This window comes from Prosopis cineraria, unplaced genomic scaffold (assembly GCF_029017545.1).
Source record: "Prosopis cineraria cultivar Desert tree isolate PC_DT_omini unplaced genomic scaffold, ASM2901754v1 PC13, whole genome shotgun sequence".
Classification (NCBI taxonomy): Eukaryota; Viridiplantae; Streptophyta; class Magnoliopsida; order Fabales; family Fabaceae; genus Prosopis; species Prosopis cineraria.
Window position 1 is genome coordinate 6,527,758 of NW_026555344.1, and position 26,816 is coordinate 6,554,573.

General features: G+C 30.2%; 2 protein-coding genes across 2 annotated transcripts; both read left to right on the forward strand.

The window, feature by feature from the left end:
• The first annotated feature begins 2,822 nt into the window (after nucleotides 1-2,822).
• On the forward strand, nucleotides 2,823-8,971 carry LOC129289825 (probable leucine-rich repeat receptor-like protein kinase At2g28990). Its single transcript, XM_054926592.1, has 11 exons — nucleotides 2,823-3,022; nucleotides 4,567-5,012; nucleotides 5,236-5,371; nucleotides 5,742-5,813; nucleotides 5,902-5,979; nucleotides 6,222-6,382; nucleotides 6,902-7,119; nucleotides 7,232-7,358; nucleotides 7,556-7,618; nucleotides 7,708-7,897; nucleotides 8,554-8,971. Exons 1-11 carry the CDS (start codon nucleotides 2,823-2,825, stop codon nucleotides 8,969-8,971), a joined length of 2,109 nt encoding a protein of 702 aa, XP_054782567.1.
• Nucleotides 8,972-15,531: 6,560 nt separating this feature from the next.
• On the forward strand, nucleotides 15,532-16,325 carry LOC129290638 (uncharacterized). The gene is made up of 2 exons (XM_054927464.1): nucleotides 15,532-15,718; nucleotides 15,872-16,325. Exons 1-2 carry the CDS (start codon nucleotides 15,571-15,573, stop codon nucleotides 15,976-15,978), a joined length of 255 nt encoding a protein of 84 aa, XP_054783439.1. The 5' UTR covers nucleotides 15,532-15,570; the 3' UTR covers nucleotides 15,979-16,325.
• Nucleotides 16,326-26,816: the final 10,491 nt, after the last annotated feature.

Sequence of the window (26,816 nt, forward strand, 5' to 3'; positions counted from 1 at the left end):
CTTGCCCGTTTTTTCTACTATAATTATTATTATAAATAATAAATAATGAAACTTTTAGTTTTTCAATTTTATTCCACTTATTATTTTAGTTTTTTTAAATTTAATTTTATCGATGATCCCTTTTATTTTCTTAAAATATAAATTAACCATTAAAATAGTTTAACATGTAATGTATATTGATAACTTCACATGTTTATGTAGCGAGAACAAATTGATCTTCAAATTATTTTAATTTTTGTCAATATAATCTTTTATACTATGTTTTTGTTCTCTTGTTTTTTACAATTTCAAATTATGTTTTTTCTATTTAAATAATTATACTTTTTTTTCATTAATTTATAAGGCTGCCATCAATATTTAATTATCTACATTAGCAAATTTTAATATTGTAACCTCCCTTTTAATAAGGACCAAATTGATAATGAAATAAACTTAAAGCATAAAATTTATAAAAATTAAACTTAAGGGTCTAAATCAATAACTGAAATAATTTGAGGGACTAAAAGCTATATTATTCCTTTATTTTAATTTAGAAGAGACTTTATTCGTTATTTAATTAGTTCCACTTTGTAGTGTTTTTTTAAAATCCTTATTCAACTACCCACGAAGGCACATTAGATAATCATCATCCACGTATATAATAAAACTTGTATCAAATCTCATCTTGTACAAGTTATAAATGGTGTTATTCATTTCTCAAAGCTATGTACAATACATAATATTTAGTAGGTATCAATGAGCCATGATATCTATATTTAGGGCTCAATCAAGTCTCAAATAAGATTCTTTTCAATAGAATAGGATCTTGTAAACAATAAAAGAGGGAACTATTTAGTGGGTATGAAGAGTCTTAAACCTTTATTATCCCTATAAATGTAATAGACTCCTTAACATACATGTAAGAGCCCCGCACCCAAAAAAAAAAAAAAAAAATATACAGAAGAATTTTCATCATGTAAACAAATGAATGAGAATGGATGTTTTGTGTAACAGACCAAACAGAGCATACATACAGACTCACAGCGTTTCATTTTTTATGATTAAAGGAAACGTAATATTATATCATTCTATGGAAGAAATTTCTCAATCAAAAATTATTTTTATTATATTTTATTTATCAAACAAATTAGGACTAATCAAAAACAAAAGATAGGGCCATTTAGAGGAACACATAAATGCATATTACGTAATTTGGTGGGTATTTTAATTTTTTGATATAATAATTAACATTATTTTACAAGAATATAAATTTTCTTAAGATAACTTCTAATTTTTAATAATAATCCAAAATTCTAAGTTATTTCGAATTAATTAATTTCATCCACATATGTAATCGCTTTTTTAATTACATGAATTTAATGGTCTTAATAGGGATAATGTAACTTTTAGTCCCTCAAATTTATCTCAACTATCAATTTGATTTCTCAAATTTAATTTCTATCAATTTAGTCCCTTAAGTTTATATTGATTATCAATTTGGTCCTTATTATTAAGAAGTTATACTGTTAAAATTTGCTAACTTGGATCATATAATATTGATAGTAGTCAAATAGATTAATGAAAGGGATCATAATTATTTAGGTAGGAAAAATCATACTCTAAAATTTTAAAAAATAAAATAACAAAACACAGTGTAAAGGATTATATTAATAACTCATATGAGGGTTAATTTGTTCTCATTTAATTATATATATATATATATATATGTCAAATCATCAATATACTTTACGTATAGGATTATTTTAAGAGATAATTTATGTTTTAAAATTTAGAAGACTCATGTGATAATTTAAGAAAATATAAGGGATCAAATTGATAAAAATTAAAATTAAAAGACTAAATTGATAATTGAGACAAACTTGAAGAATCAAAAGTTTCATTATCCCATCTTAATATTGTTAAAATTTTTAATTTTATATTATTTTTGAACAAGGATTTTTTTAAATCTTTTTATGAAGTAATATTTTCTTGATAAAAAATATGAGTATTTAAAATTATATGCTTAATAAACTATTTTGTTACATTTTAACTATTTTTCTTTTTTCTTCCTTCATATCCGTTTTATTAATTATACAAGTTAAATTCTTTTGTAATATAATTTTAAATACGATGTAATTTCTTTGCAAGCTGTATATTGTTTATATCGAAGTAATCATTTTAAAAAATTGCGTCTAACATAATTTATATTTCAATTTTTTATTACAGATCTCAATTCTAATTACTAGCTAGCGATATTTCATGCTATATATATAAAGTAAATATCCTAAAATTGATATCGGTGAATTTTTGAGAATTTTTTTAGTATTTTCTCTTATTTTATTAATTTTATAAAATATAAAATTTCCTTTATCGGTAGTTTTTTTATTTTTAAAGAAAGATAAACTTATTGAAATTCACGATTTTCAACTTTAAATCATCCATTTGCACACACACACACACACTCTCTTCGCTGATTCTTTTCCAATTTAACAGAGGGGATAAGCATTGATTGTGGAGTAACCCAAGCAAGTTGGGACGAGAATTGATGGAAATGTGGTAGAATCAGGCGAAGTGCATAATGTATCTTCTGAATACATGCTTCATGATAAACAAGAACAGGCATGGAAGCAGTTAAACACCTTGAGAAGCTTTCCAGAAGGGAAAAGAAATTGTTATACTCTGAAACCCATACAAGGCAAAGGCAACAACTATCTCGTTAGAGCTTACTACATGTATGGAAATTATGACCTCAACAATTCAGTCCCTTCCTTCCAATTCCAGCTCAGCGTCAATTTCTGGACTGACACTGATCTCGACAGTACCGAGATTGGTTTCATTGACGAATGGAAATCGTTCATGTTTCTCCAACTGACAACATTGATGTCTGTCTCATCAACGCTGGCGACGGAGCTCCTTTCATTTCGTTGTTGGAAGTTTGGCCTCTTGCCAATTCTATATATCGAACCACTTCCAATTCATTGCCCCTAGATCTCATGGCCCGCTTTAATCTGGGAATGTCTGAAGAAGATTCTAGTTTCATCAGGTAACTATTTCCAGCCACTTCGTTAATTACTTTTTATTCTTTCAACCTCGATAAATTTTATCCTATAAATATGTATGTTTTGCCATTTGCTATTAATAACCAGTATATAATAAAGGAAAAATAATAATAAAAGTCCTTTAGCTTTTATAAATGATAATGTGGTTTTTCGAAATGTCACAATTTCAATGAAGTCTTAAAGAATCTCTTTGTCAATAGTTTTTTTAGTGAAAAAGATTTACCTTTGTTAAAAATAACAAACCTTATTCATGACTTTGCTTTGTAAATCGCAAGAATTAAACAAAAAATTATAATTTGTCAATTGTAATTTCTGTTAGAAAACAAACCGCAATAACAACTTTAGTTTGCTCAAAGAATAATAATTTTTGTTTTGTGAATCATAAGAATTAAATAAGAAATTACAATTTGTTAAGTTTAACTTCTATTATTGAAAAATATGTTCTCAAGATAATAAACCCCATTCACAACTTTTGTTTAAAGAATAACAACTTTTTTTTAAAAGAATCGCAAGAATTGAATAAGAAATTACAAATTATCAATAAGGGTAAAATTATTTTTTTAATTTAAATTTTATTGACAAGAAGGTCCCAAAGGACTTTATTGAAATTATGACATTTCAAGAAATTAAATTTTTATTTATATAATTGGAAGGGATTTTATTATCATTTTCCCTATAATAAAAGAGAAGGAGGTCTTGATGGACTCACGCTTTAAGAGAAATATTGTTATATTGTGTAAATATGAGTGGAAGTCTGATGTTAGATAAAGTTTATTCCCTCTAATTCAAAATATAAGCATTTTCTTTTAATTAATCTTGGTTCAAATTATAACCAAACTAGCACATGTAAATTTTTTTTCCTCATATTCCTTCTTGTATTTATTAATCTAGATATTTGTGTAAATGTATCTTTCACTTATCATGGAGTGTATTAGTAATTGAGATCAGGGGTAAAAAAGGAAACAATATTTTTTTTTATAGGAATGAAGACTTTATTAGTATACAGATTTTTCCTAAAAACTGCTTATATTTTAAATTAGAAGGAGTACTTAATAATTAATATACAATACTCCCTCGATCCCTATATATAAAATCTTTTAGAATCTTTTTTGTCTTTAAATATAAGATATTGTCAATATATTTTTATAATAAATGAACTATCATACCTTTATTACATTGGAAAGGAAAAAAGAGTACTCATAAATTTACTTTGAAAAAAGAAATTATTTTTTATTTACAATAATTAGGTGTAAAACTGAAATGTTACTGTGCTTTTGAGTAGACAATAAACCTTTAATGGTTTGCGTGATTTTTATATATAAGGTAGGAGGGAGTAAATAGAAAGAATTACCAATATACTTTCATTGTTTGGTGTGACTTTTGCACTTGTGATGTCTTTAACGTAGAGTCTCATCCATTCATTTTGTCCCCTGTTCTCTGACAATAAAAAACGTTTCATAACATTTTAGGAGATATTAACGTCCTCTATTAAAAAATAATACGGGTACCCGGATGATATCTATGGCAGGTCTTGGCGCAATAGGCAGATTGAAAACTCCGAGACAATCAGTGCATTAGAAACGATTCACAGTGATGAAACAGACTACAAGCTGCCAAATGAAGTATTGGGCACTGCAATCCAATCACAGAAAGGCTACCCCTACCCTGTCTTATTTATCCACTTGAATTTCGATATAGATTATGAATATCACCTGTACCTTCATTTTTTTGACTTCGTGGGGCATCCCCAAAATCAGCTTAGAAAGATGTACATTGCTTTCGATGCAAACCTGCTGGCCGTAACTCTTAAATATCAGGAGCCCCAGACGATAAAGCAGATAATTCCAAAGGGGCTCGGCCTAAATAAAATTTCAATTGTAGGCTCCCCAGATTCTAGTTTGCCACCCATGATCAATGCTCTGGAGATCTTTAGGGTACTACTCCAACCAAATGCACCAACTCATGAAGGAGATGGCAAGTACATTTATTGTTTTCTTCTATTTCAATGTCGTTCTGATCTACTTTTCTTAAGTTGGTCTCTCTTTAGAGTTGTGCTCAAGTCAATTCACCAGGCACACTTCCTTTACTTGAATTTTTAGTATCAGGTGCTACCTAGCTGACGCCCGGCTCTTCGATTCTGATTTATTATGTTTATATTATAAAACTCTGAAACAATTACTTCTTCTGGAAATACCAGTCGATGCTATGCGGAGCATCAAGCATGCTTATAACATCACGAGAATCGACTGGCAAGGAGATCCATGCATGCCAAGAGATTATAGATGGGAAGGTCTGAATTGCAACTCTGACAACATTCCAAGGGTGACTTCGTTGTGAGTGGTCTTCCGTTCTTTTAAAATTTCTATCTATTTAAGTAGAACAAACAGAGTTTTTCTATGCTGTGACTTTCAATCTCTCTATTCATCTCTGCTTGAGCTAATTCTCACAGCCAAATCTCCATTCTTTTTTTTTAAAAAAAAAGCAGGAACTTGAGCTCATGCAACCTGATGGGAGAGATAAATTCTTCATTTTCCAAACTCATGGAGTTGGAGTCCTTGTAAGTAATATGTCATCTTACATTTTCTACTCTCATTCATTATCCAAGGCAATACATATAGAAGATTCACAATGTAGTCTGTGCATAAGGCATGAAAACTCTCATGTAATAATTCCATCTAATTAATTATATGTTCCATGTTGCAGGGATTTGTCCAACAACCCATTGACAGGAGAAATACCTCAATTTTTAGTAGAACTACCCAATTTGAAGCGAATGTGAGTTGCGGTGCTTTAGCTTATGAAAAATACTTTCTAGCTAGTTCCACAAATGTTGTGGGTTTCTCACGTGATGTATTATTAGCAGTAACTTGTCAGGGAACAATCTCACTGGTTCAATTCCCAAGGCTTTAAGGGAGAAAAACGGCACTACTTTGATATTAAGGTTTGCTCATATTCTGTGCTCTGCAGTTGCATTGTCTGCATAGAATGGCATTTCTTCTGTTTATACTGAGAATGTTCAGAAGAATTTTCCCTATTCACTTCCTTCACTGATGATGAAGTTTAGGTTAAAACATATTTGTAGTCTTAATTCAGATTATTATTAATAGCATTAGTGCCAAATGCTAGTTACTAATGTGCATATCATATTTCAATCATACAACTGACTGTTGTATTTTTTCCTAGTTTGGATGGAAATCCAGGTCTCTGTCAAATAGGTGTTTGCAGAACCAAAACACAGAAGTCCATTATACCAATTATTGCATCCGTGGCAGCTTCTGTAGCAGTTCTTGTAATACTAGCCTGTATTTCTGTGATGTTCTGCAAGCATAAAATGAAAAAACAAAGTGACATGGAAGGTCACCCAGGTGAGCTTACTTACACTATCGCTTTTCTTTTGTATTCAGTTTTCCTTTCTGAATCATTGGAAGCTTATTATTTTATTTTTTTTAGCTTTGCAAATTTTGTGCTTTAATTTACTTTTCCTTTTCCTTTCCATCATTCCTGGATTGCTTAGCCTTGCCTCATTCATTTATATGCAAAGTCCTTGCTTAGTACCCTTAACTGGTTAACTATAATCAAGCAGAGAACTTTTAAAGTTGACAGATTATAAAGAACTAATTTGAGGACTGATTAATTTCAGAGATGCGTAAGAAGCATCATCAGGGACAGAATATTTTTTCTGCAGAACTCATCTTTGCATGAATTTATTTTTTGAAGTTTCTTCACCTGTGCATTTCCCCAGTAAATTGTAATTCAAGTTCCCCTAATATTTTAATTTATATATATATATATTATTTCTAAAATCACTCAAATTCAATTATGCACATATGATGCTATTTTGAATTTTGTCCCCATTATTGCAGTGAACTTTTCTCCATTCAAGAAGGACGGGGAACTGAAATCGAAAAATCTTGCATTTAATCACTTTGAAGTTCTTAGTATTACCAATCACTTTGAAACCGTAATTGGAGAAGGGGGATTTGGAAAAGTGTATCTTGGCACCCTTCAGGATGATACGCAAGTTGCAATCAAGTTACTGTCGAAGTCATCACAACAAGGGTTTAAGGAATTCCAGTCCGAGGTTAGAAGCAAAAATCATTAATTATTGATGAAGGATTTGATCAATGTTTCCTTTATAGTGAACTTCAACATTAATTTGTTTAGTGATGATAAAGCTGAAATTCAAAATGCAGGTGGAACTTTTGATGGTTGTTCATCATAGGAACTTGGTTTCTCTTGTTGGCTATTGTAACGATGGTGACATGAAAGCACTAGTTTATGAATACATGCCTGAAGGAAATCTCCGACAGAAATTATCAGGTTTGTCAAGTCTTATGTTCAAAATCTTGTTACAGCACTCATATCAATCTCAATATCCTTATTCTTCTAGCTAATTACAAATCTCGTTAAAAGCTGTTTTAGGATTTGCCTTGACATTACCCTAAGAAACATCCAGGCAATGAATTTATGCACAACCTAAATACTCTTTCTCTATGCACAACCGAAATATTTTGCAGATAAGAACCCACGTGTTTTGAAATGGAATGAGAGACTTCAAATAGCATGGGATACAGCATGTGGTGTGTGAAATCCTTTTCCCCCTCTTTGAAATTGTCAATCCATGTTCCTTTTTCTTTAGAAAGTATCTTGTTGCTCAATAAAAATGCAGGGTTGGACTATCTACATAATGGTTGTAAGCCAGCAATAATCCACAGAGACCTCAAAACTTCTAACATCTTGCTAAGCAAAAACATGCAAGCCAAGATTGCTGACTTTGGATTGTCCAGAGCTTTTCTCAACGACACTGATACTAAAGTCTCAACTTGTCCTGCTGGCACGCTTGGTTATCTTGATCCTGAGTACGTTTTCCCCCTGATTTTTAAACTTTTATTACCACCTCCGATGGCAACAATTGCATAAAAGAAATTTATTCCATTTACCTGAACATTAGAAAAGTAGAGTAGCCTGTGAATACCATTTTAAACACATCTAGCATTACATATACATAGGTGCAACTCGAAATAATCCAATACTGATGATGTAGCAGTGATTGTGCCTAAAATATTATATTTGCTTAGCTTAATTTTCTCAATGGATAATTATTCAAGCAAAATTTACAAATTCCATAATGCTGAAAATCTAAACAAAATTTAGAGAAGTTTCTCCAATACTAAGCATCTATATTTCTTGACTTTCAGCAAAATGTAGTCTGATGATGTAGCAGTGATTGTGCCTAAAATATTATATTTGCTTAGCTTAATTTTCTCAACTGATAATTATTCAAGCAAAATTTACAAATTCCATAATGCTGAAAATCTAAACAAAATTTAGAGAAGTTTCTCCAATACTAAGCATCTATATTTCTTGACTTTCGGCAAAATGTAGTAGAATAGATTGAAAATGGCATCTTTGTCTTTTGAACACATGTACCATGACATTATTTTTTTGGGCCAAATCTAGGATCACATGAAAACAGAAATTTTTTAATGGATACTTAATCTTGAAAAATTTGCAGATTCCATAGCTCTGGAAACCTAAATAAGAAAAGTGATGTTTATAGTTTTGGGATAATTTTACTTGAGCTCATAACTGGTCGGCCAGCAATAATGGGAACACGCGGCAATACAAATCACATATCTAATTGGGTCCGTCCAAGGCTGGAGAGTGGGGATATCCAATCCATTGTGGATCCAAGATTAGAGGGAAAATTCAATGCTGCTTCAGCATGGAAATTTTTAGAGATAGGCATATCTTGCATTCCACCAATTTCAATTCAAAGGCCTGATATGGGTCATGTAGTGGCTGAGTTGAAGGAATGTCTAGCCTCGGAAATATCCCTTGAAAGTGCAGAGGGTAACAGTGGAATTTCTGGCTCTGCATCAAGGATCCGTTATTTTCCACTTGAATCAAACTCAGCTCCATGTGCCAGGTAGGAGTATTTGCAGAATCATCCTATCTAACTAGAAAGATTTGTTTTGTTTTGTCAAGTAATCCTATTTCTCGTCTATATTTATAATAAGCCTGTTTGTCCGACGTTAGTTTGGCTCATGCTATGAAGAAGTTTGCTACTGATATGTACTAAACTATTACCACTGTTTGCTGAAGTTCTGTTTTCGTTCCTTTTTTTCTTCTGTGAAAAACTCGAATGTCCAGAAGAGGAAAGAAGACCTCACATAATCATATGGCTTTGTAAAATGCTCTGATATCAACTTGTTCGCAATTTATATTTTCTTTCTCCATTATGAAGTTAGTGAATATTGAACTACATATCTACATAGTGGTAGTAATCCACCTCCAATTGACAGAGGCATGACAGCATCCAACATTTTACCAAATGAACATATACAGGCCAAGATTAATTATTGATTTCGGTGACGATGTTGAGCCTCAATATATGTAAGTGGGACTTCTAATTTAACAACGGATTTTAACTTAGAAGAAATAATATGCAATTCAGTCTTTTCACAAAAAAAAAAAAAAAACCAATTGCAAGAGAGATATTTGGACCTACAGTATTATTTCAAATTCTATTCGACTTTAAATGTAAATATGTTGGTTATAGGGACCTGCAGTGCAATTTTCCCCAAAAAAAAGGTAGTTCCATACTTTTTTATTAGAAAAATGATAATAAAATCATTTTGAATTATGTAAATGATATTTTAGTCTCTCGAAATATTATAATTTTCTTAAAGTCTTTAGAGACTCTTTAGTCATTAAGAACTTAATGTATATTATCAATTTTCTCTTGATTCAGGATTTCAAATGCGAATTTACAAATTGCTGTTGCATTCTTTCAATTTTAAAAAGAAAAGTTGTGAATCTTATAACAAAATTTATAAATGACAATTGATATTTACAACACTTGAGGATTATCAAGATTACAAAATGTGAACTTGCGAATTGCTATTCAATTCTTGTGATTTTAAGAAAAAAAGTTGTGAATGTTAGAATAAAACTTATGAATGATAATTGATATTTGCAACGTTTGAAAAATATTAAAATTTTAAATGTAAACTTATGAATTGCTATTGAATTTTTGTCCTTTTAAAAAAGTTGTGAATCTTAAAATAAAATTTGTGAATAACAATTGACATTTAAATTAAGAGCAATTGATCATTTTGTGACCTTTCAAGCAATTGGCCAAAATATTGATAGTTAACTTTAGGATCATTTATGATTTTTTGTGTATATTTCAAAAATATTTTTAACCCTTAACTTTTAAAATTATTTGATATTGATTTGAAATAATGTCACATCTCTAGTCCTCTATTGAACTTTCCCCAAATTTCTTAGATTGTAACATGGGCATTGCGCATTGGACAAACCATTAGAAAACTGTACATATTGAGAATGTGGGACTCGACAAATTAAAATTAGGAGAATCACATTCAAGTACCCTCAAAAAAATTATTCTCAAACAAAAACTAATACAAAATAAATTATTATTAAAATAAAAACATAGCTTAATTTTTTTTGAATAGGACTTATTGTTAATTTTATTTGTAAATAATTTTCTTGAGATATCCTTGAATATGACTCTCCCTAATTCTCCAGTTGACTCAGCATCTTAACCTATCATAAATCTTAAGAGATTGATGCAGCCCTTTGTGTGTTTCTGAGTATATGTTGAAAATTCTCTAACCAAAAATTGACAATGACATTGGCTGGAAATGAAAATAATAACAAAGTAAAGCAAAGAAATCATAATAACATCTAACAATCAAAACCGTTTATTATTGATTTACCCAAAAAAAAAACTATTTATTATTGAACTGGCTAGAACTTTTATTCATTTTTTAGTGGTGGATCATGGTCATAGTAAAACAATTCATGAATAAGTTAATATGTTTTATACAATTAAATCAAATAATCATCCATAATAATAATAATAATAATAATAATAATAATAATAATAATAATTTAAATTCAAAAAAACAGGCAAAAAGAAAATACCCATCAATACTCTACTATTTTGCCCAATATAATGCATACCTACATTTTTTTTATATTTGTCATTTTTCTTTATTTTTATATTTATTTGGTAATATATATATATATATATATATATAAAAATTGTAGTTTAGAAATATTGATTAAATTATTAAAAACTAAAAAATAAGAAAAAAATATGCGACTAGTTCAAATGCTAACCACCACTCTTTTGATTTTGATTGACTTAAGGTTGGTTCAACCGATTCTAAATACTTTCACTTTTTTATGATGTTTGGACCAAACATTAGATCGATTCCTGATTTAACTAGTCGAATCAACCAGCTTTGTTTGATTCTCAAAACAATGGTTACATGTATAGTTCATAGGCTCAACTTGTCATAGAATCATATATAGTTTGCATATATATCTGTTTATTTCGTATAACATTTTGAATATTATATTTAAAACCAGTGGCTCCATCTATACTTGAAAAATCTTTTGTTTATTTCTTATACAATCAAATTAAACATTCACATATGTAAACATGACAATGTTGGATTCTAATTTGAGAACTTTTTCAAACAACAGAGGTTGTTATGTCACTGAGACAACTTGCTGTTCACATACTTAAATAACCTTTGACCTAAATTAATTGATGAAAAAACCTCTTATTATTGAGATTTTATTTTATTTTTTTTTCCTTCTAAATACATCAGGGACAGGGAAGACGTACGGACAGATTTGGAAGCAGTAGTTAAACACTCTGAAAAACTTCCCAGATGGGAAAAGTAATTGCTATTCACTCAAACCCAAACAAGGCAGGAACAACAACTGTCTCATCAGAGCTTACTACAGGTATGGAAATTATGACAACAAAAGTTCTGTTCCGAACTTCTACTTCCATCTTGGAGTCAATTTCTGGACCCAAACTTGGCAAACTGAAAGAGTGGAGGTCATTTATGTTTCTTCGACCGACAACATTGATGTCTGTCTCATTAACACTCACCAAGGAATACCCTTCATTTCGTTGCAAGAACTTTGGCCTTTGAACAATTCTGCATATCGAACCAACGTCTTCCAATTCATTGCCACGAGACCTCAGGGCGCGCTCTAGTCTGGGAATCTCAGATGACTTTGGTTTCATCAGGTAACTATTTACTGGATAAGCCTGTATTAATGGTATTAAAATCCAATCCAAGCTGGTCGGTCAGCTAGTGAACCCGTAAACTAGTCTCCTGGCGAGTCTAGTAAAAAGTTTCTGGACAGACGGAAACCTTCTTCTATCGACTATTGACAAAAATGCCGTCGTCTAAGAAGCTAATTCTAGCTAGCTTCGATGAAAACCTATTCGAGATAGATGCGAAAGCCATGCTGAAATCACAAGTTCTGAAAGGCATGATCGAGGGAGGTTGTAGTGTTGATGATGTAATCCAAATATAGAATGTGAATGGCCAAACCATCGCCAAAATCATCAAGGATTCCCAGAAGCTCGCCATTATGGATTTGCGGCCGTCATTTGACGTCGATAGCAACATCGTCATTTTTATTATTTTTAGCCTGATATAATATTAAATGTTTTTAATGACCCAGTGTGTAAATTAAAGAGTTTGGATGCTTAGCCTTATTAATTAGGATGCTTTTTTAACCAGTAATTAGAGACTTATATTCACAAACCATTCAGGATTTGTTTAACCACTAATTAAAAATTTATTGGTTGCCCAAAAAATATTACGTAGATTTGTCTTAAATTTGTTAACTATAATTAAAAATGCACATGACAAACCTCTAGGGGCAGAACTAGACTAGTAAAGCTGGGGGGCCAATTTTATAATATATAACTATATATAGATCAAGTTATTTAATTGTTATTAATAATTTAAAATAATTTTACAATAGAATTGAAAAAATTATAAGATAACAATTCATTTATAAGAATTAAAAAAATAAAGAAAAAAGCTTTGCAAAGTGTACAAAAAACTCGCGCTATAAAATTTTAAAAAAATTAATATTATATTTATATTTTTATCTACTATTATTTATAAAGATACTCTTCTAGTTTTATCTATAAGTCATTTTTTAACATATTTTATTAGAACTAAAAAAATCTTAAAATTTATTAACTTTATTTAAAAATTTAATAAGTTTTAAATTTTGACTCTATTAAATGTATATACTTTAATAACATACTTTATCTCTCCAGTGTTTAATAGAAGATAAAAGAAAAAAATTGTGATAAAAATTTAATGCTTTAATTTATAAATAGGATTTAAAAAACACTCATTTCTTTACCTTGTAAGTAAAAAGGCTATACACAAGCAAGTGTAGAAACTAGAGAGTAAATAATGCAATGCATACTTGCATAGGGACTAAGGAATAAGAAATGTATAGTGAAAATATGGTAAAAGTGAAAGTTAAAAAATTTAGGGGTCAAAGAAGTAATTTTTTTCTTATAGAAAATCACCTCATAACTTGGTGAAAAAATTAAAAAAAAAAAAATCTGTGAAGCCGTAAACACTACCTAAGTCTGCCCTGCAAACTAAACTTCAAATATACATGATTGCCTCCAATAAAAGAATATTTATAAAAATTTAAAAAAAAAATGCAAATGACAGACTGTGTGTTAGTCAAAGAAATGTGGGATTAAATTGTCAAATTATTTTTATATATAAGAAAATGTTAATAAATGAGCATGTAAAAAGCTCTGATTTTTTGTTTGATTTGCTAGATACTTGTTTGTAGTTTTACTTTTAAATTTTGGGTTTCTAAAAGTAAAGATTCCCATATTGTATCGATTATTTTATTTCATCTTTCTATCAACCCATAGCTTTCATCTCTTAATCATTTTTACTTTTCTATCAATCCATGACCTATTTTAATTCATTTTATTCTTTATCAATTCATTTCATTTAATAATTCTTTTTTGTCAATTGAAAGGGCACTTATTTAATTTCAATTTTAATCCTAGTTGAGCTGCCTCCTCACTTGGTTGCTTTATGGAAACCCCAATCACTCATTGAAGCTCAGGGTCAACACACTCGTTAAAAATTGGGCAAGTGAAGAATTATCCATTGGCATGTGAGCATTTTCAAGCCGGCCTATATTCTTATTGTTGGGTACAATATAGAAATCTTAATGATGCAGAAAAAGTCTTTGATTAAATACCTGAAAGATGATGTTTTCTGGATTTCATTTTATTGGGATTTATCCCCCAGCAAATTAAGCCTTTAACGGTGGCAATGAATGAAATATCTGTGTGTAACAGTGTCGTGTAATAATGGAATTAGGCCAACTTCAGTTATTCTATCCACGAAATTCAATAAGCGTTTTTTCTTCTTTTAAATATGATGTAGTCGTGGGTGAATCGAATTTTGAGATACACACACACACACTATAGACTAAAAAATTATTAAATAATTTCGATATTGTTGAAAATTACAATACCATTATTAGGCTGTAAACAGCTCCTCCACCAATCATTTTTATAAGAGAGATTTTTAACAATTTTTATAAATAATTAAAGGCACGGAGGCAAAACAAATATTTAATGTTTCTATAAATACAGTATATAAAATATTTTATCAATAGACCAGAGAGAATAATTAAATACTAATAGTAATTATTTATTAGATTTTTTTTTAATTTCTCAAGGTATCCCTACAACCAACAACAACTGTGAGATTAATCCCTCAAAAAATTTAAAAGTCATTTAAGGGCTTATCTCTAACACCTCTTAGAATTAAACCGTAAAATGATGCCACGTCACACCCCTTTGGTATTAGAATTTTAAAACGATGCTCCCTCCTTTCAGTATTATAAAGACATTTTTTTCTGTAGTATAATGTTAAAAAATACTTCCTTTTATTCTTGATACAAGGCAAGGTTAACCAACTTCACACTTATTGAGAAATAGTAGTTATATTCTTAAAATATCTTAAAAACATATGACTTTTCAATTTTACCCTTCTTTGTAATTATTAATCCTAATAAATTGTTGTCTAGGAATTCAAACAATAATAAATAAACAAAGGGTAAAATTGAAAAAAAAAATAATTACTCTAATTTTGTCTTCTATTAATTGAAGATCAAAAAAAAATTCAAACTTTGTCTTATATATTAAAGACTGGGAGGAGTATATCAAAGGTGTAATTAATAAAAATTTTTAATTGATCCAGACTATTAAAAAAGGATAAATATGAATAAACAATTAATTCTAAATATTGTTAACTAAATTATCAAGGGTGGAAGTTAAAAGTATCTTATAATATTGAATGAGCAAGTAATTATTATCATTTTTTAATTAATACGAACTGTACAAAGTACATCTAAATAATCAATATGCATTGATTATAAAAATTTTTGTATTAAAATAAAAAATTTATTAAAATTATTTTATAATTTATATTAAAATTATTTTATAATTTTTAATAAACTGGACCATCCAAAATGGATGATTTATATGCTCATCCTTGGAATGAGCATGAAAACTGAACCCGCTGAACTGGTAGTACTATAAATATGTCCAATAACAACATTTTTATTTCCATCAAATCTCCGTAACAAACCTTCTTTCAGAAAAATACACACATTTTTTGTTAACAAAATGGCGAGTAACTCTTTGAAGCTTTCTTTGCTGACTCTTTTCATCTTTCTCATGATCTTTTCTCCGATGACGACCTTGCCGTGCGACGCAACAAGGGTGCCGCCGCCAGGAGGACCAGTTCCAACACAGCCGTTTCCACATCCTCCGAGTAAATCCTATTTTTCCCCACTTTTCTTCTTGATGACATTTTTATATCCCTATTAATTAGTAACAATATTTCATTAACTTTTAAGTTTATCAAATATTGAAATATATGTGTTTGAGGTTCTATATAATTATTTAAATTAATGTTGTTTTACAGAAATTCCAATTGCATGCCCTCGATGTTTGTGTTGTGCTCCTCCTCCAGCTCCAGGCAAATGCTGCCCTTGCTTTTGCCCTCATCCTGCCGAGCCTCCCAGTTACTGAATTCTCACAAAGACACGCATGATTATACATGTTTTATCTAATATATTTATATTGCTATATGGGTTCAGTTTATAAGAATAAGTATACCCATTGAATCATAAAATAACATGTATAATGTCAAGGTTTTATACATACAAATCTTGGCAGGATTTCATGCATGCTCGTTTATGGTTGGTGTGGTTTTGCTTATTTCTTATGGATTGAATTTTACTATTCAATGAGTGTGTCTCTCTATATGTATAACGGTAATAATCAGGTTTGTTTCTGTCATTTGTATTAAATAAAAGTGGGGAGTCTCACATTCTTCTCACTGCAATGTTAATTTGTTGCAAATGTTTGCAACTCAAGTTTCCTGTAACACAGTATGTGTTTTATATATGAGTACACTGAGTTGTCTCTAAAGCGTACATATTTATATATGGCAAGGCTAATTTATAGATGTGGATTGTGCATTCAAATTAAAATTCTATAAAACATCATGTTGTAATAATTAAGCTTTTGATCGATGTGCAGGTAAAAAAAAAAAAGATTTTCATGTGTGTATATACATAGGATGATGATACTACTAAATTATTTGGGACACAAATCGAAACTTACATGCTGATAGGCTCATATATATTTAAAAATTCAATTTAATCAGATTCACGTGTTTGTGATGACCGGTGTCAAATGCAATTTAAATATAATTATTATTTGATTATTTGACATTATTAAATCACATTATGAGCTAATTATACTTTCCTCCGCATTGTAAGTTGCACAGGCTCTTTCTAGATCTTACCTTTCAGCATAAATTTCTGAGTGTTTTTTATGATTTTATCCCTCGTAATAACAAGAGAGTTGAGGGAATGAGTGAGACAATTATATTCCCTCTAATCTTACTAATAGAGCATATATAAAAGATTATTTTAGTCCTATTTATTATCACAATATTAAATTATTATCACAAATTTCTTCTTTTATCCCATTAAATATTGGAAAAAATATATTATTAAAATATATATATTAATTAAATATAGGTGAATTGGAGAACTTATTATTAAATTTTTAGACAAAGTTAATAAAATTTAGGTTTTTATTGGTTTTAATAAAATATGTTGAAAATAAGTTATAAATAAAATTAGAGAAAAAATTAAATTAAGGCAAAATTATACAAAGCTCCCTTAAACTTTGAATCATAATGTACAAATAATTTTTATATATATAGAGTACTCCTTAAACTGAGAGTCAATTATCTACATTAATTTAAGATTTTAGGATGGTAATTCATTGTAAAATTCCAAAGGTTAGAGAGGTTTTCTATACTAAATGATATATATATATATATATATATATATTAATTTTAGGGGCTCTTGTATAATTCATTGTTAAGGGAATCAAAAAATATTTTCATGTAGATTATCAGCCACCCTACAAGTACGTACATTTAAATCGACCACAACGTCATTTTTTTTCTATGTAATTGAAATACTTTTAGGTAGTGTTTGAATTGGAAAATTTAGATTTGAATTTTATTAAATTTCAGTAAATCCTATTTGTTGCAGGAATTCCCATTCCAATATGCCCTCAATGTGTGTGTTGTGCTCCTCTAGCTCTAGGCAAAAGCTGCCTTTGCTCTTGCCCTCGCCCTCCTTATCATGCTGCTGAGCAATTATAAATTTTCACAAAATATATATTATAATTATGTTTTATCTAATATTATATATATATATATATAGATAATTATGTTAGATATGTTAATTTGTATAAGAATGAGAATGTCCGTTAAATCATAAAAGAACATGTATATATAATGTCAAGGTTATGTATAAATAATCTTGGCAGGATATTTCATGTTTGTTTATGGCTAATTAGTGTGGTTTTTCTTTTTCTTATGGATTGAATATATAATAATAATAATAATAATAACGACGACGACGACGACGACGACGACGACAATAATAATAAGCTTTTTCTGTCATCTGTGTTAAAAAAAAAACGGGGGAGTCCGACATCCTTCTCTCCGCAACGTTTGTAATTAGTTGTGATTATATTGCAACATAGTTTCATGTAATAGAGTGTAGTACCTATAGGTATCTTTTTTATTAGAAATGATCATATTTGGAATACAATTGACCACTCTTTATAGTGGGATTCGAACTTTAATTTATTATGTTGGAGGAATTTTAATTCATTGTGTTTTTGTTTGCCCACAGGGCAAGGCAATGCGTCCAGAAAATATAATGTTGATAAAATATCAGATATAATAAAATTGATTAGTGTTAAGAAAAATATTGCATTTGATTGTATATATATTTACAAGAGAAGCATAGCCATGCATGCATGATTACCAGTGACAAGTTAATTACAGTAATCATCTTTAAAATTACACACACACTTGAACATTATCAATTATTTTTACATGATATTAAGTCAAAAAAAGTAATTTGAATTTTTAAAGGAGGTTAAAAATATTTAAATCATAAAAAATATACATGATGATAAAAAATTAATATATTATATAACTTATAAAAGGAAAATAATAATATAAAATAACTAGTCTTCAAAAAAAAAAGAAAATATGTGTTTTATTATGAAGAAAAGCATTATTTTAATTCTTATCTTATATTCTGCTTCCATTAAAGTGAAAAAAAAATACGGAGAAATACTGTGAAGTCTTATCTAATCAATTCAATTGCCACTAAATCCAAAATCCTTGTGCAATTAGAAATATACCATAACATTATTTTTTTAATAAAAAAAATATCATTCATCCACCACCATTGCCAAAGTTCTCGTGGGAGCTCCAGTTAGCCTCTATCGGAGACCTCCCAATCACCACTGCAGGTTGCTAGAACATCCGCCGGCACATTCTCAAAAGTTAAACTCATATCTCTAGTTAAAATACAGGTTTAATCTTTACCTTTTTTTTTTGTTGCAAGAAAAGGAAAAAACAAAAAGCAAGCTAAGGATTGCTTCTACGAAGTCTCCAATTTCCAAAACCAAGGGCGTTATCTTGCAGTAGCCTGGCACAACTTGCTGCCTGTCCAGTGTTTCTACTCAATCTTAATTAATTACTTGATTACACTCAATCATAATTATCGTCACATATTATTATATCCACCCACCATGCTTTATATATAATCATAATTATATATGCTCTTGGTATGAGTGAGAGGGCATTGTATACAATGGTATATTTGTGTGTTTCAAATCACACAAGCTAGCTGTAAATTGTAATGCACGGTGGATTCTCCACACAATTAATTCATCTCTCAAAATTAAATAAATCATTACTCAATTGGAAGAGGTCTCGTTGCTCTCAATATTCTGAGGTACATATTCTCTAATATTGGCAGGGCCTATCGTTTATATTTATTTTAAAAATAAATAAAGCATTACTCTACCCTTTGAATAAATCCTCATTTCCTTTCTGTTCCTTTTTTATTTCTTTTTTAATCAATAATATTTCGGATGAAAAGGTCACCATAAGCGGTCACTATCGTATCCCGCCTGCTGTTGCTAAGTAAGGGTGTTCAAAACCGATCCAAACCGAACGGACCGATCCAAACCAACCCAAACCGAAAGGAACCGATCAAAATCGATCAACAATCAAGTCTACTTTGGTTTTTAGGATAAGGAAACCGAATGGTTTGGTTCAGGTTTCGGTTTTAAAAATTAAAAACCGAACCAGACCTGAACCAGACCTGATTAACAAAATATTATTTATTTATTTATAAAATATGTAACCTTAATTTCAATCCAAATAAACCCAAACCCCCTTATGCCTTACCCAGCCCATTACCCAATAAATAATTAGTAGCCCACTTCCCAAGCCCAAATGAGATCAGGAGAGACCATTAGGCTCAGTCAGACCAAACTTCACGAGTTCACGTCATGCTCACGCTCACGCCTCAGTCCTCACGGTCACGGATTCATCACGTCACAGAGTGGTTCAGCTTCAGTCTGGCCAGAGAGAGTCACGACTCACGAAGACACGAACGACTCACGACCTGCCTTCTCTTACGTGTGGCTCACACTTTAAGTTTAGGTTTCCTTAATGCTTGAGCCAGGCTTGCACAATACGCATCACACAGATAGACACACACAGACTGTAAAGAACCTCAGAACCAAGCCAAAGACGACGCAGAGCCAGAGATAGACAGAGTCAGTCTTGGATGACCGACGACGGACATGAACGCAAAGTCCAGTACCCAAGTCGCACACAAGCCACAGTCGTCGGCCACTCACAGCGTTGCACACAAGCCACAGCCGTCGCCCGTCGGTCACTCACAGCGTTGCAGACCAAAGAGTTCGTCACAGAACAAAGTTCACCGTCGGCTACTCAAGTTCGGTTTTCACTTTCTACAGTTCCACTTCCAAGTCGCGCATACTCACACCGGCCACAGCCGTCAGCCATTCGCGGCGTCCCAGAACAGAGTCTACTCGAGTTCAGCTTCTACGGTTCCACTTCCACTCTTCCAGGTTCGAGCCACAGTCTGAATCACTTTCTGCATTTTACTTCCCTATCTCAGTTGCCTGGACTCTGGAGCTTCGGTTGGTGTAATAATCTTATTTCCTAATCCTAGCCATTGCCTGATTGCCTTGCCACTATTCTTATTCTTATTTTGGTGTTTAGGTTGACTTAGATTTATAAGTTATATGATGCGTTTGTTGATCAAAGATTGTTGCCTAATTAGGTTGACTTGCTCTGCAATTGATAAAAGATTATTGCTTTGATTTTAAAACGATATAAGTAAGTGTGACTGTGGGGTAGATCGGTAGAGCAAAGAGACCAAGAGGGACCACTTGTTTTGTTTTGATATCATATCAATGATATGCACATGAATACAAATATACAATAGGTAATAGAGTAAACATAATTTTTAACTTTTTTAATAAAGAGGATAGCATATTGTCTTTTTAATAGAACAACTTAATTTAATTTACTTTATTAAATTATCTTTCCTTTCATAATATAATGCAGGATTATTTGTCTTTCTTGAGAGGCCACTTGCACAATGCATATCCTAGAGTTTCAATATGAGTGAAAATGAGGTAAATGTTTTATATAGTATTTTTTTTTACAAAAAGCATTTAGTATCATATTTGATTGATATAATTGCTTATGTTTTTTTTAGCAAGAAACATATATGGAGTTGATGGATGTTCATGATGATGATGAGCAACCTAAGAATAACAAGCCGGAATTGATTAACAATACTCATGTAACTATGGATTCAAATCAACAAAAAGAGAAAGAGAAAGAGCAAGAGAAAGAGCAAGAGCAAGAGAAAGACAAAGGTGAAAAGCAACCAGAAAATTCAAAAGTTACAGGTAAAAGAAAACCAACTAGACCTGAATCTTGGGTATGGAGTCATTTTATTTTGATGGAGGGTTGTGATCCTGAATTTCCAAGGGTCACATGTAATTGGTGTGGCTTTGATTATGCTTGTCATAAAAAAAGAAATGGCACTTCTAACATGGCAACACATTTAGAAGAAAGATGCAAGAAATTTAGTGTTAGAGATATAGATCCTAAACAACCTAAACTTTCCTTCCAACCAAAAAAAAAGAAGAAGGAGAAGGTTGTGGAACTAGTTTGAAGGGGGTGACATTTGATCTTAATTCTTGTAGGCAAGCTCTTGCTAGAATGATAATTGTTGATGAGTTACCTTTTAAATTTGTTGAGAATGAAGGTTTTTAGTATTTCATGAGTATTGCACAACCTCTATTTCCCCTTCCATCACGTACTACAGTAGCTAGAGATTGCTTGAGTCTTTACTTGTCTGAACAAGCTAAGTTGAGGAATGTATTTTGTAAATCAAAACAAAGTGTTTGTTTGACCACTGATTGCTGAACATCTTTACAAAATATGAATTACTTATGCCTCACTGGACATTTCATTGATGATGAGTGGAAATTGCATAAAAGAATTTTGAACTTTTGTCAAATTGCTGATCATAAAGGTGAAACTATTGGTGAATTGATTGAGAAGTGTTTGTTGAGTTGGGGAATTGATAGAGTTTTTACAGTTACAGTTGATAATGCCTCAAGTAATGACACTGCTATATCTTATGTTAAAGATAGGATACTTGATTGGAATGGGCACATTATGAAAGGAGAATACATGCATGTTAGATGTTGTGCGCACATCTTGAATTTAGTTGTTAATGATAGGTTGAAAGAGATTGGTGATACTTTAACAAGAATTAGAAATGCAGTTCGATATATTCGTGCATCACCATTACGGTTCCAAAAGTTCAAGTCTTGTGTAGAGCAAACAAGAATTCAAGAAAAGGATATTGTGAAGTTAGATTGTCCTACAAGATGGAATTCTACTTACATGATGCTTGAAAGTGCCTTGAAATTTCAAAAGGCATTCAAGAGATTAGAAGAAAAGGATACTACTTTTGCAATTGATAAGGAAGGACCCCCAACCATAAAGATTGAGAAAATGCACGTGTTTTTGTCAAATTTTTGAAAATATTTTTTGATGTCACCAAAAAAGTCTCTGGCTCATTGTATGTTACATCTTCTCAATATTTTCATGAGTTTTGCTTGGTAGTAAAGACTTTGAATGATATGTGTCTAAGTGATAATCCTTTGTTGAATTCAATGGCAAGGAAGATGAAACAAAAACATGACAAGTATTGGGGGAATGTTGATAATTTGAATATGATGATCTTTATAGCTGTGGTACTTGATCCTAGGTACAAGTTGAAATTTGTGGAGTGGAGTTTGAAAAAACTCTACGATAAAGATATGGCTGAATATTTCACTAGGTAGGTGAAAGGGTTGCTCTTCAAGATGTATGATAGATACAAGTCTTTTCATGGCCTTAAAAAAAGTTCAACCAATACTCAATCCCAAGTGAAGGAAGGTGTTTCCTATGATGATGGTGAAAAAGATTCATTTGCAATGGAGTTTGATAAAGTTATGAATGAAGATGATAATGTTGAAAATCAATCAGAGTTGGACCTCTACTTGATGGAGACTAGAGAAAAAACAAATCCCAAATTTGACATACTTAATTGGTGGAAAGTGAATTCATCTAAATATCCTATCATTGGACAAATTGCTAGGGATGTATTAGCCATGTCTATCTCCACTGTAGCTTCTGAATCTGCTTTCAGCACTGGGGGTCGTATACTAAATGAGTATAGATGTTCATTGGGTATCAAGACAGTAGAAGCCCTTATTTGTGCAAATAATTGGTTTCGATCTACTCCATTAGCAAGTGATGTTGAAGAGAAGGTGGATGAAATTGAGAAAATAGAAATTGGTAATATTTTTACAATTGAAAGTGATGTTTATTTAGTTTAATTATTTATTAAATTATTCATTGCTTTGACAATTTGTTTTATTATTATAGATCTTGGTGTTGTCACTTTAAATGAAGATGATGATAATTAGCTATCAAGATCTTCTAACCTCTTTTTGTATATGTAATTGGTAATATTTTTATAAATTGAAAGTTATATTTATTTAGTTTAATTATTTATTAGATTATTTATTGCTTTGATAATTTGTTTTATTATTATAGATCTTGGTGTTGTCACTTTGAATGAAGATGATGATAATTAGCTATCAAGATCTTCTAACCTCTTTTTGTATATGTAAGTACTAATGTACTATATAGTATATATGTGTCAATTATTTTATTTGTCATAAAATTATTCTTTTTATTTGGATATTGACTTGTTTTCTTCCTTCATTTCAAGTGTTATGCCTCATATAACAATTGATTGATGCTTGAGATGGAATGATTTTTTTTTGGATAATTTCAAGCATATGAATGTCTCTTTTTAGTTTAAGGACAAGTTTAAATATGTCAATTTTTTTTTTGGAATGCTAGACATTTGGTATAGTTTAAGTAAATATTATGATAGATATTATGATATTGAGAAATGATTGCTAAAGACATGAGGTTATATAAATTGTATGTGTTAAGAAATGAGAATCTAACAATTAGTATCATCTTATTGCTTTAGATTAAGACAGCAACACTTGGCAACTTTTTGCTTTCTCTATGTTTGAATAATTATTAGCTTATTACATGCACACCTTGAAGGAAGTCAATGATTAACATGTTCTTTTTTATTTTCACAAACTTTCGGCTCATAATCAAAGGCTTGGCCTCATTGTTGCCTGTCGTTCTCATCACTGTAAGAATGGAAAAAACAAGATGAGTTAGTGTCAACGTGAGAAAGTGAAAAAGAAAACAATGATGACAAGGATTTGCCATAATGGAAAGAGAATAAGAGATTACATTATATTGACAACTATATTATAAACTTGGAAAGCTAAAATGTTAAAAATAGAGAAAGAATGATAAACATAGACCATGATGGGTGTTGGTCTGTTGGATATGTTGTTCTAAATTACAGTATAAGTATATAATAAATGTGCCCTAGCTTCCTGACTCGTTTAATTTCGTTCCTCCCCCATGCTGCTTTCGAGGATATTTGTCCTCTAGTTTTGTCCACACAAAAGGACTTAAACCAAAAGTTTCATATATTCAATTTATTTACAAGAAACATTTTGTTTAGAATTTTTTATAGTTATTTTTCGTTATATATTACATGTTAAAATATAGATATGTAGATAAATATTTTTAAATGACCTGAATAAAAATTCATAACATTAAATAATTTTAATTCTAAACACTATTACTAATATCAATTTTTATGATTAATTATTGTTATCATATTAAAATTTTATTATATTTTTATGCCTCTATTTATAAAAAAAGGAGTCAAAAAAATTAGGTTTAATGAATATGGATAAAAAATAAATAAATAAATAAATTCATTAAAACTTGATCTAAACATTAACCAAACCGAACATAAAACCGAACCAAACCGATTATAACAAAAACCGATAAGGTCCCATTAATAAGTAAACCGATTGGTTCGGTTCGGTTTGGTTTTTGCCCAAAACCAAACCAAATCGAACCTATGAACACCTCTATTACTAAGCATCTCCGACTCCGAGGGTTGGGTTTCTGTCCTCAACTATTTTTTTTTTATTGTCTCTCAACTGTAAATTTGAATCATTTAATTTAAATTTGTATTTTTAAAAATTATTAAATTTAAATTTTTAAATTTAATTTAATAATTTAGATCTGCACTGATATTTTCTTCTCTCTCCTTTATAAGGGAGAAAATCTAACTCCGTATCTCCAATCAGTTGTATAAAAACCAGTCACTTTGTGTTAGGGCCCCAAAAAAAAAAAAGAAAGGAAGCGTGTTCGTCTGTGTGAGCTTCTCATTCAAGGAGTTGAATTTGAATCTTAACGATTGGGCCTAGTGATTTTACAGGCAAAGTCTGGACCATGAGGGCCTTGTTCAGACTATTAAAATCAACATTTGTACTATGTACCCAAAAAAAAAATCAGCATTTATATTAATTGAAATTGAATTTAGTGGAATAGATTAATTCTTTATAACATAATAAACTAAAATTTAATTTTTTGTTGAAAAAAGTACCTACATGTAATATCCAATTGTCTTTTGAATAGAATTGACTTTGTTAGAAGGATGATTATGAGGGGGAAAAAAATTCAACGTTTGTGGTTTTAGAAAGGAAATGCTCATGCTCAATTGTTATATGCTTTTTACAATTGTTGATACCTATACTTTTAATGTATTTTAATATTAATTTTTATACTTTTATTTTGTTGTTCCAAGTCCCTTATGTTTCAAATATCTACAATATTACTCTTTATCCTCATAAGTGGGGTTAAATTTGCATATGTATACATAACTCTACTTAATTTTGTTGATGAGTTGATAAAATTATAATGAGTTGAAAATCGTATAAGCAAAATAGCCATAAATCTCTCTACCTGTCTACCCTAGCTGTGTGTTTTCTTCTTTTTGAAGTTTCATCCAATGCACATTTCAAAATTCTAATTTAATGTCCTACTTTTTTTTTTGGTCTTATATTTATTTTTTATACAATTTATTAAAATTTTAACAAGTGAAGTAATTGAGTTTATGTACATGTTAATCACTATTAAGTCCTTATGGTTATGTTTAAAAATATAGAGACTAATACTAAGGCATGTTATTGTTGAGTCCTTCGCTTAAGAATCAGATGAAGTATCTTAATATCATACTTTCTCACACCTTAATATCATATTTTCTCACACCAACATTTAAGGAAAGTAAAAGGAAAACTTGTGATAAAAAATTAATGACACACTCCCTCCGTTAAAAAAATGTAAAATATTTTTTAAAGGGTTAGATATTTAAAAATGTAAAGTATTTTTAGTTTTTTAAAATGTAATTATTTTCTTTTTAAAAAAAGTGCTTATATTGAATAAATTACTTTATATTTATTTTAGAGTGAAATACCTTATTAAACAAAAAAATAAGATTAATTTAAAATAATTAACTACTTTATTAGAGAGTGAATAAAGGGAGTAACTTGTAAACATTTTAAAAAATTTCTTTTCTCTTAACCTTATAAATACTGCAAGCATGATCAACTTTCAATTTTGCAATCAAATACTCCGCCTAATTACGTGGATGAAGCTTGACTTTAAATCAGCATTTACAAGCCAATTGAAGACAACACTTTCCCATTTTTCCTTTTATGATCAAATCAGAAATACAAGCCAACGCCCAAATCCAAAGTTATCAACCAAAAGATGACATCGCAGAGTCGTATTGCGCACTATTATTATGTTGGTAAATTATAAATTATTACAGAGTCCAAATTATAATTAATTATGGTAGTTAGTTCATGATTCCAATCGATATATAAACCCGGCAAGAAATATTGATTCATTTGATTGAGTAAAATGACTAAACTAGAAAATGGTATTTCTTCTGGATGGCCAGATTAAAATG

Excerpts from the sequence above, each read along its gene's own strand:
- LOC129289825 (XM_054926592.1), top strand. The coding sequence starts at position 2,823 with ATGGAAATCGTTCATGTTTCTCCAACTGACAACATTGATGTCTGTCTC. Across the intron at positions 5,013-5,235 it reads ACCAACTCATGAAGGAGATG|TCGATGCTATGCGGAGCATC; the intron begins GCAAGTACATTT and ends TGGAAATACCAG. Across the intron at positions 6,383-6,901 it reads GCATAAAATGAAAAAACAAA|TGAACTTTTCTCCATTCAAG; the intron begins GTGACATGGAAG and ends CCATTATTGCAG.
- LOC129290638 (XM_054927464.1), top strand. The coding sequence starts at position 15,571 with ATGGCGAGTAACTCTTTGAAGCTTTCTTTGCTGACTCTTTTCATCTTT. Across the intron at positions 15,719-15,871 it reads GCCGTTTCCACATCCTCCGA|AAATTCCAATTGCATGCCCT; the intron begins GTAAATCCTATT and ends GTTGTTTTACAG.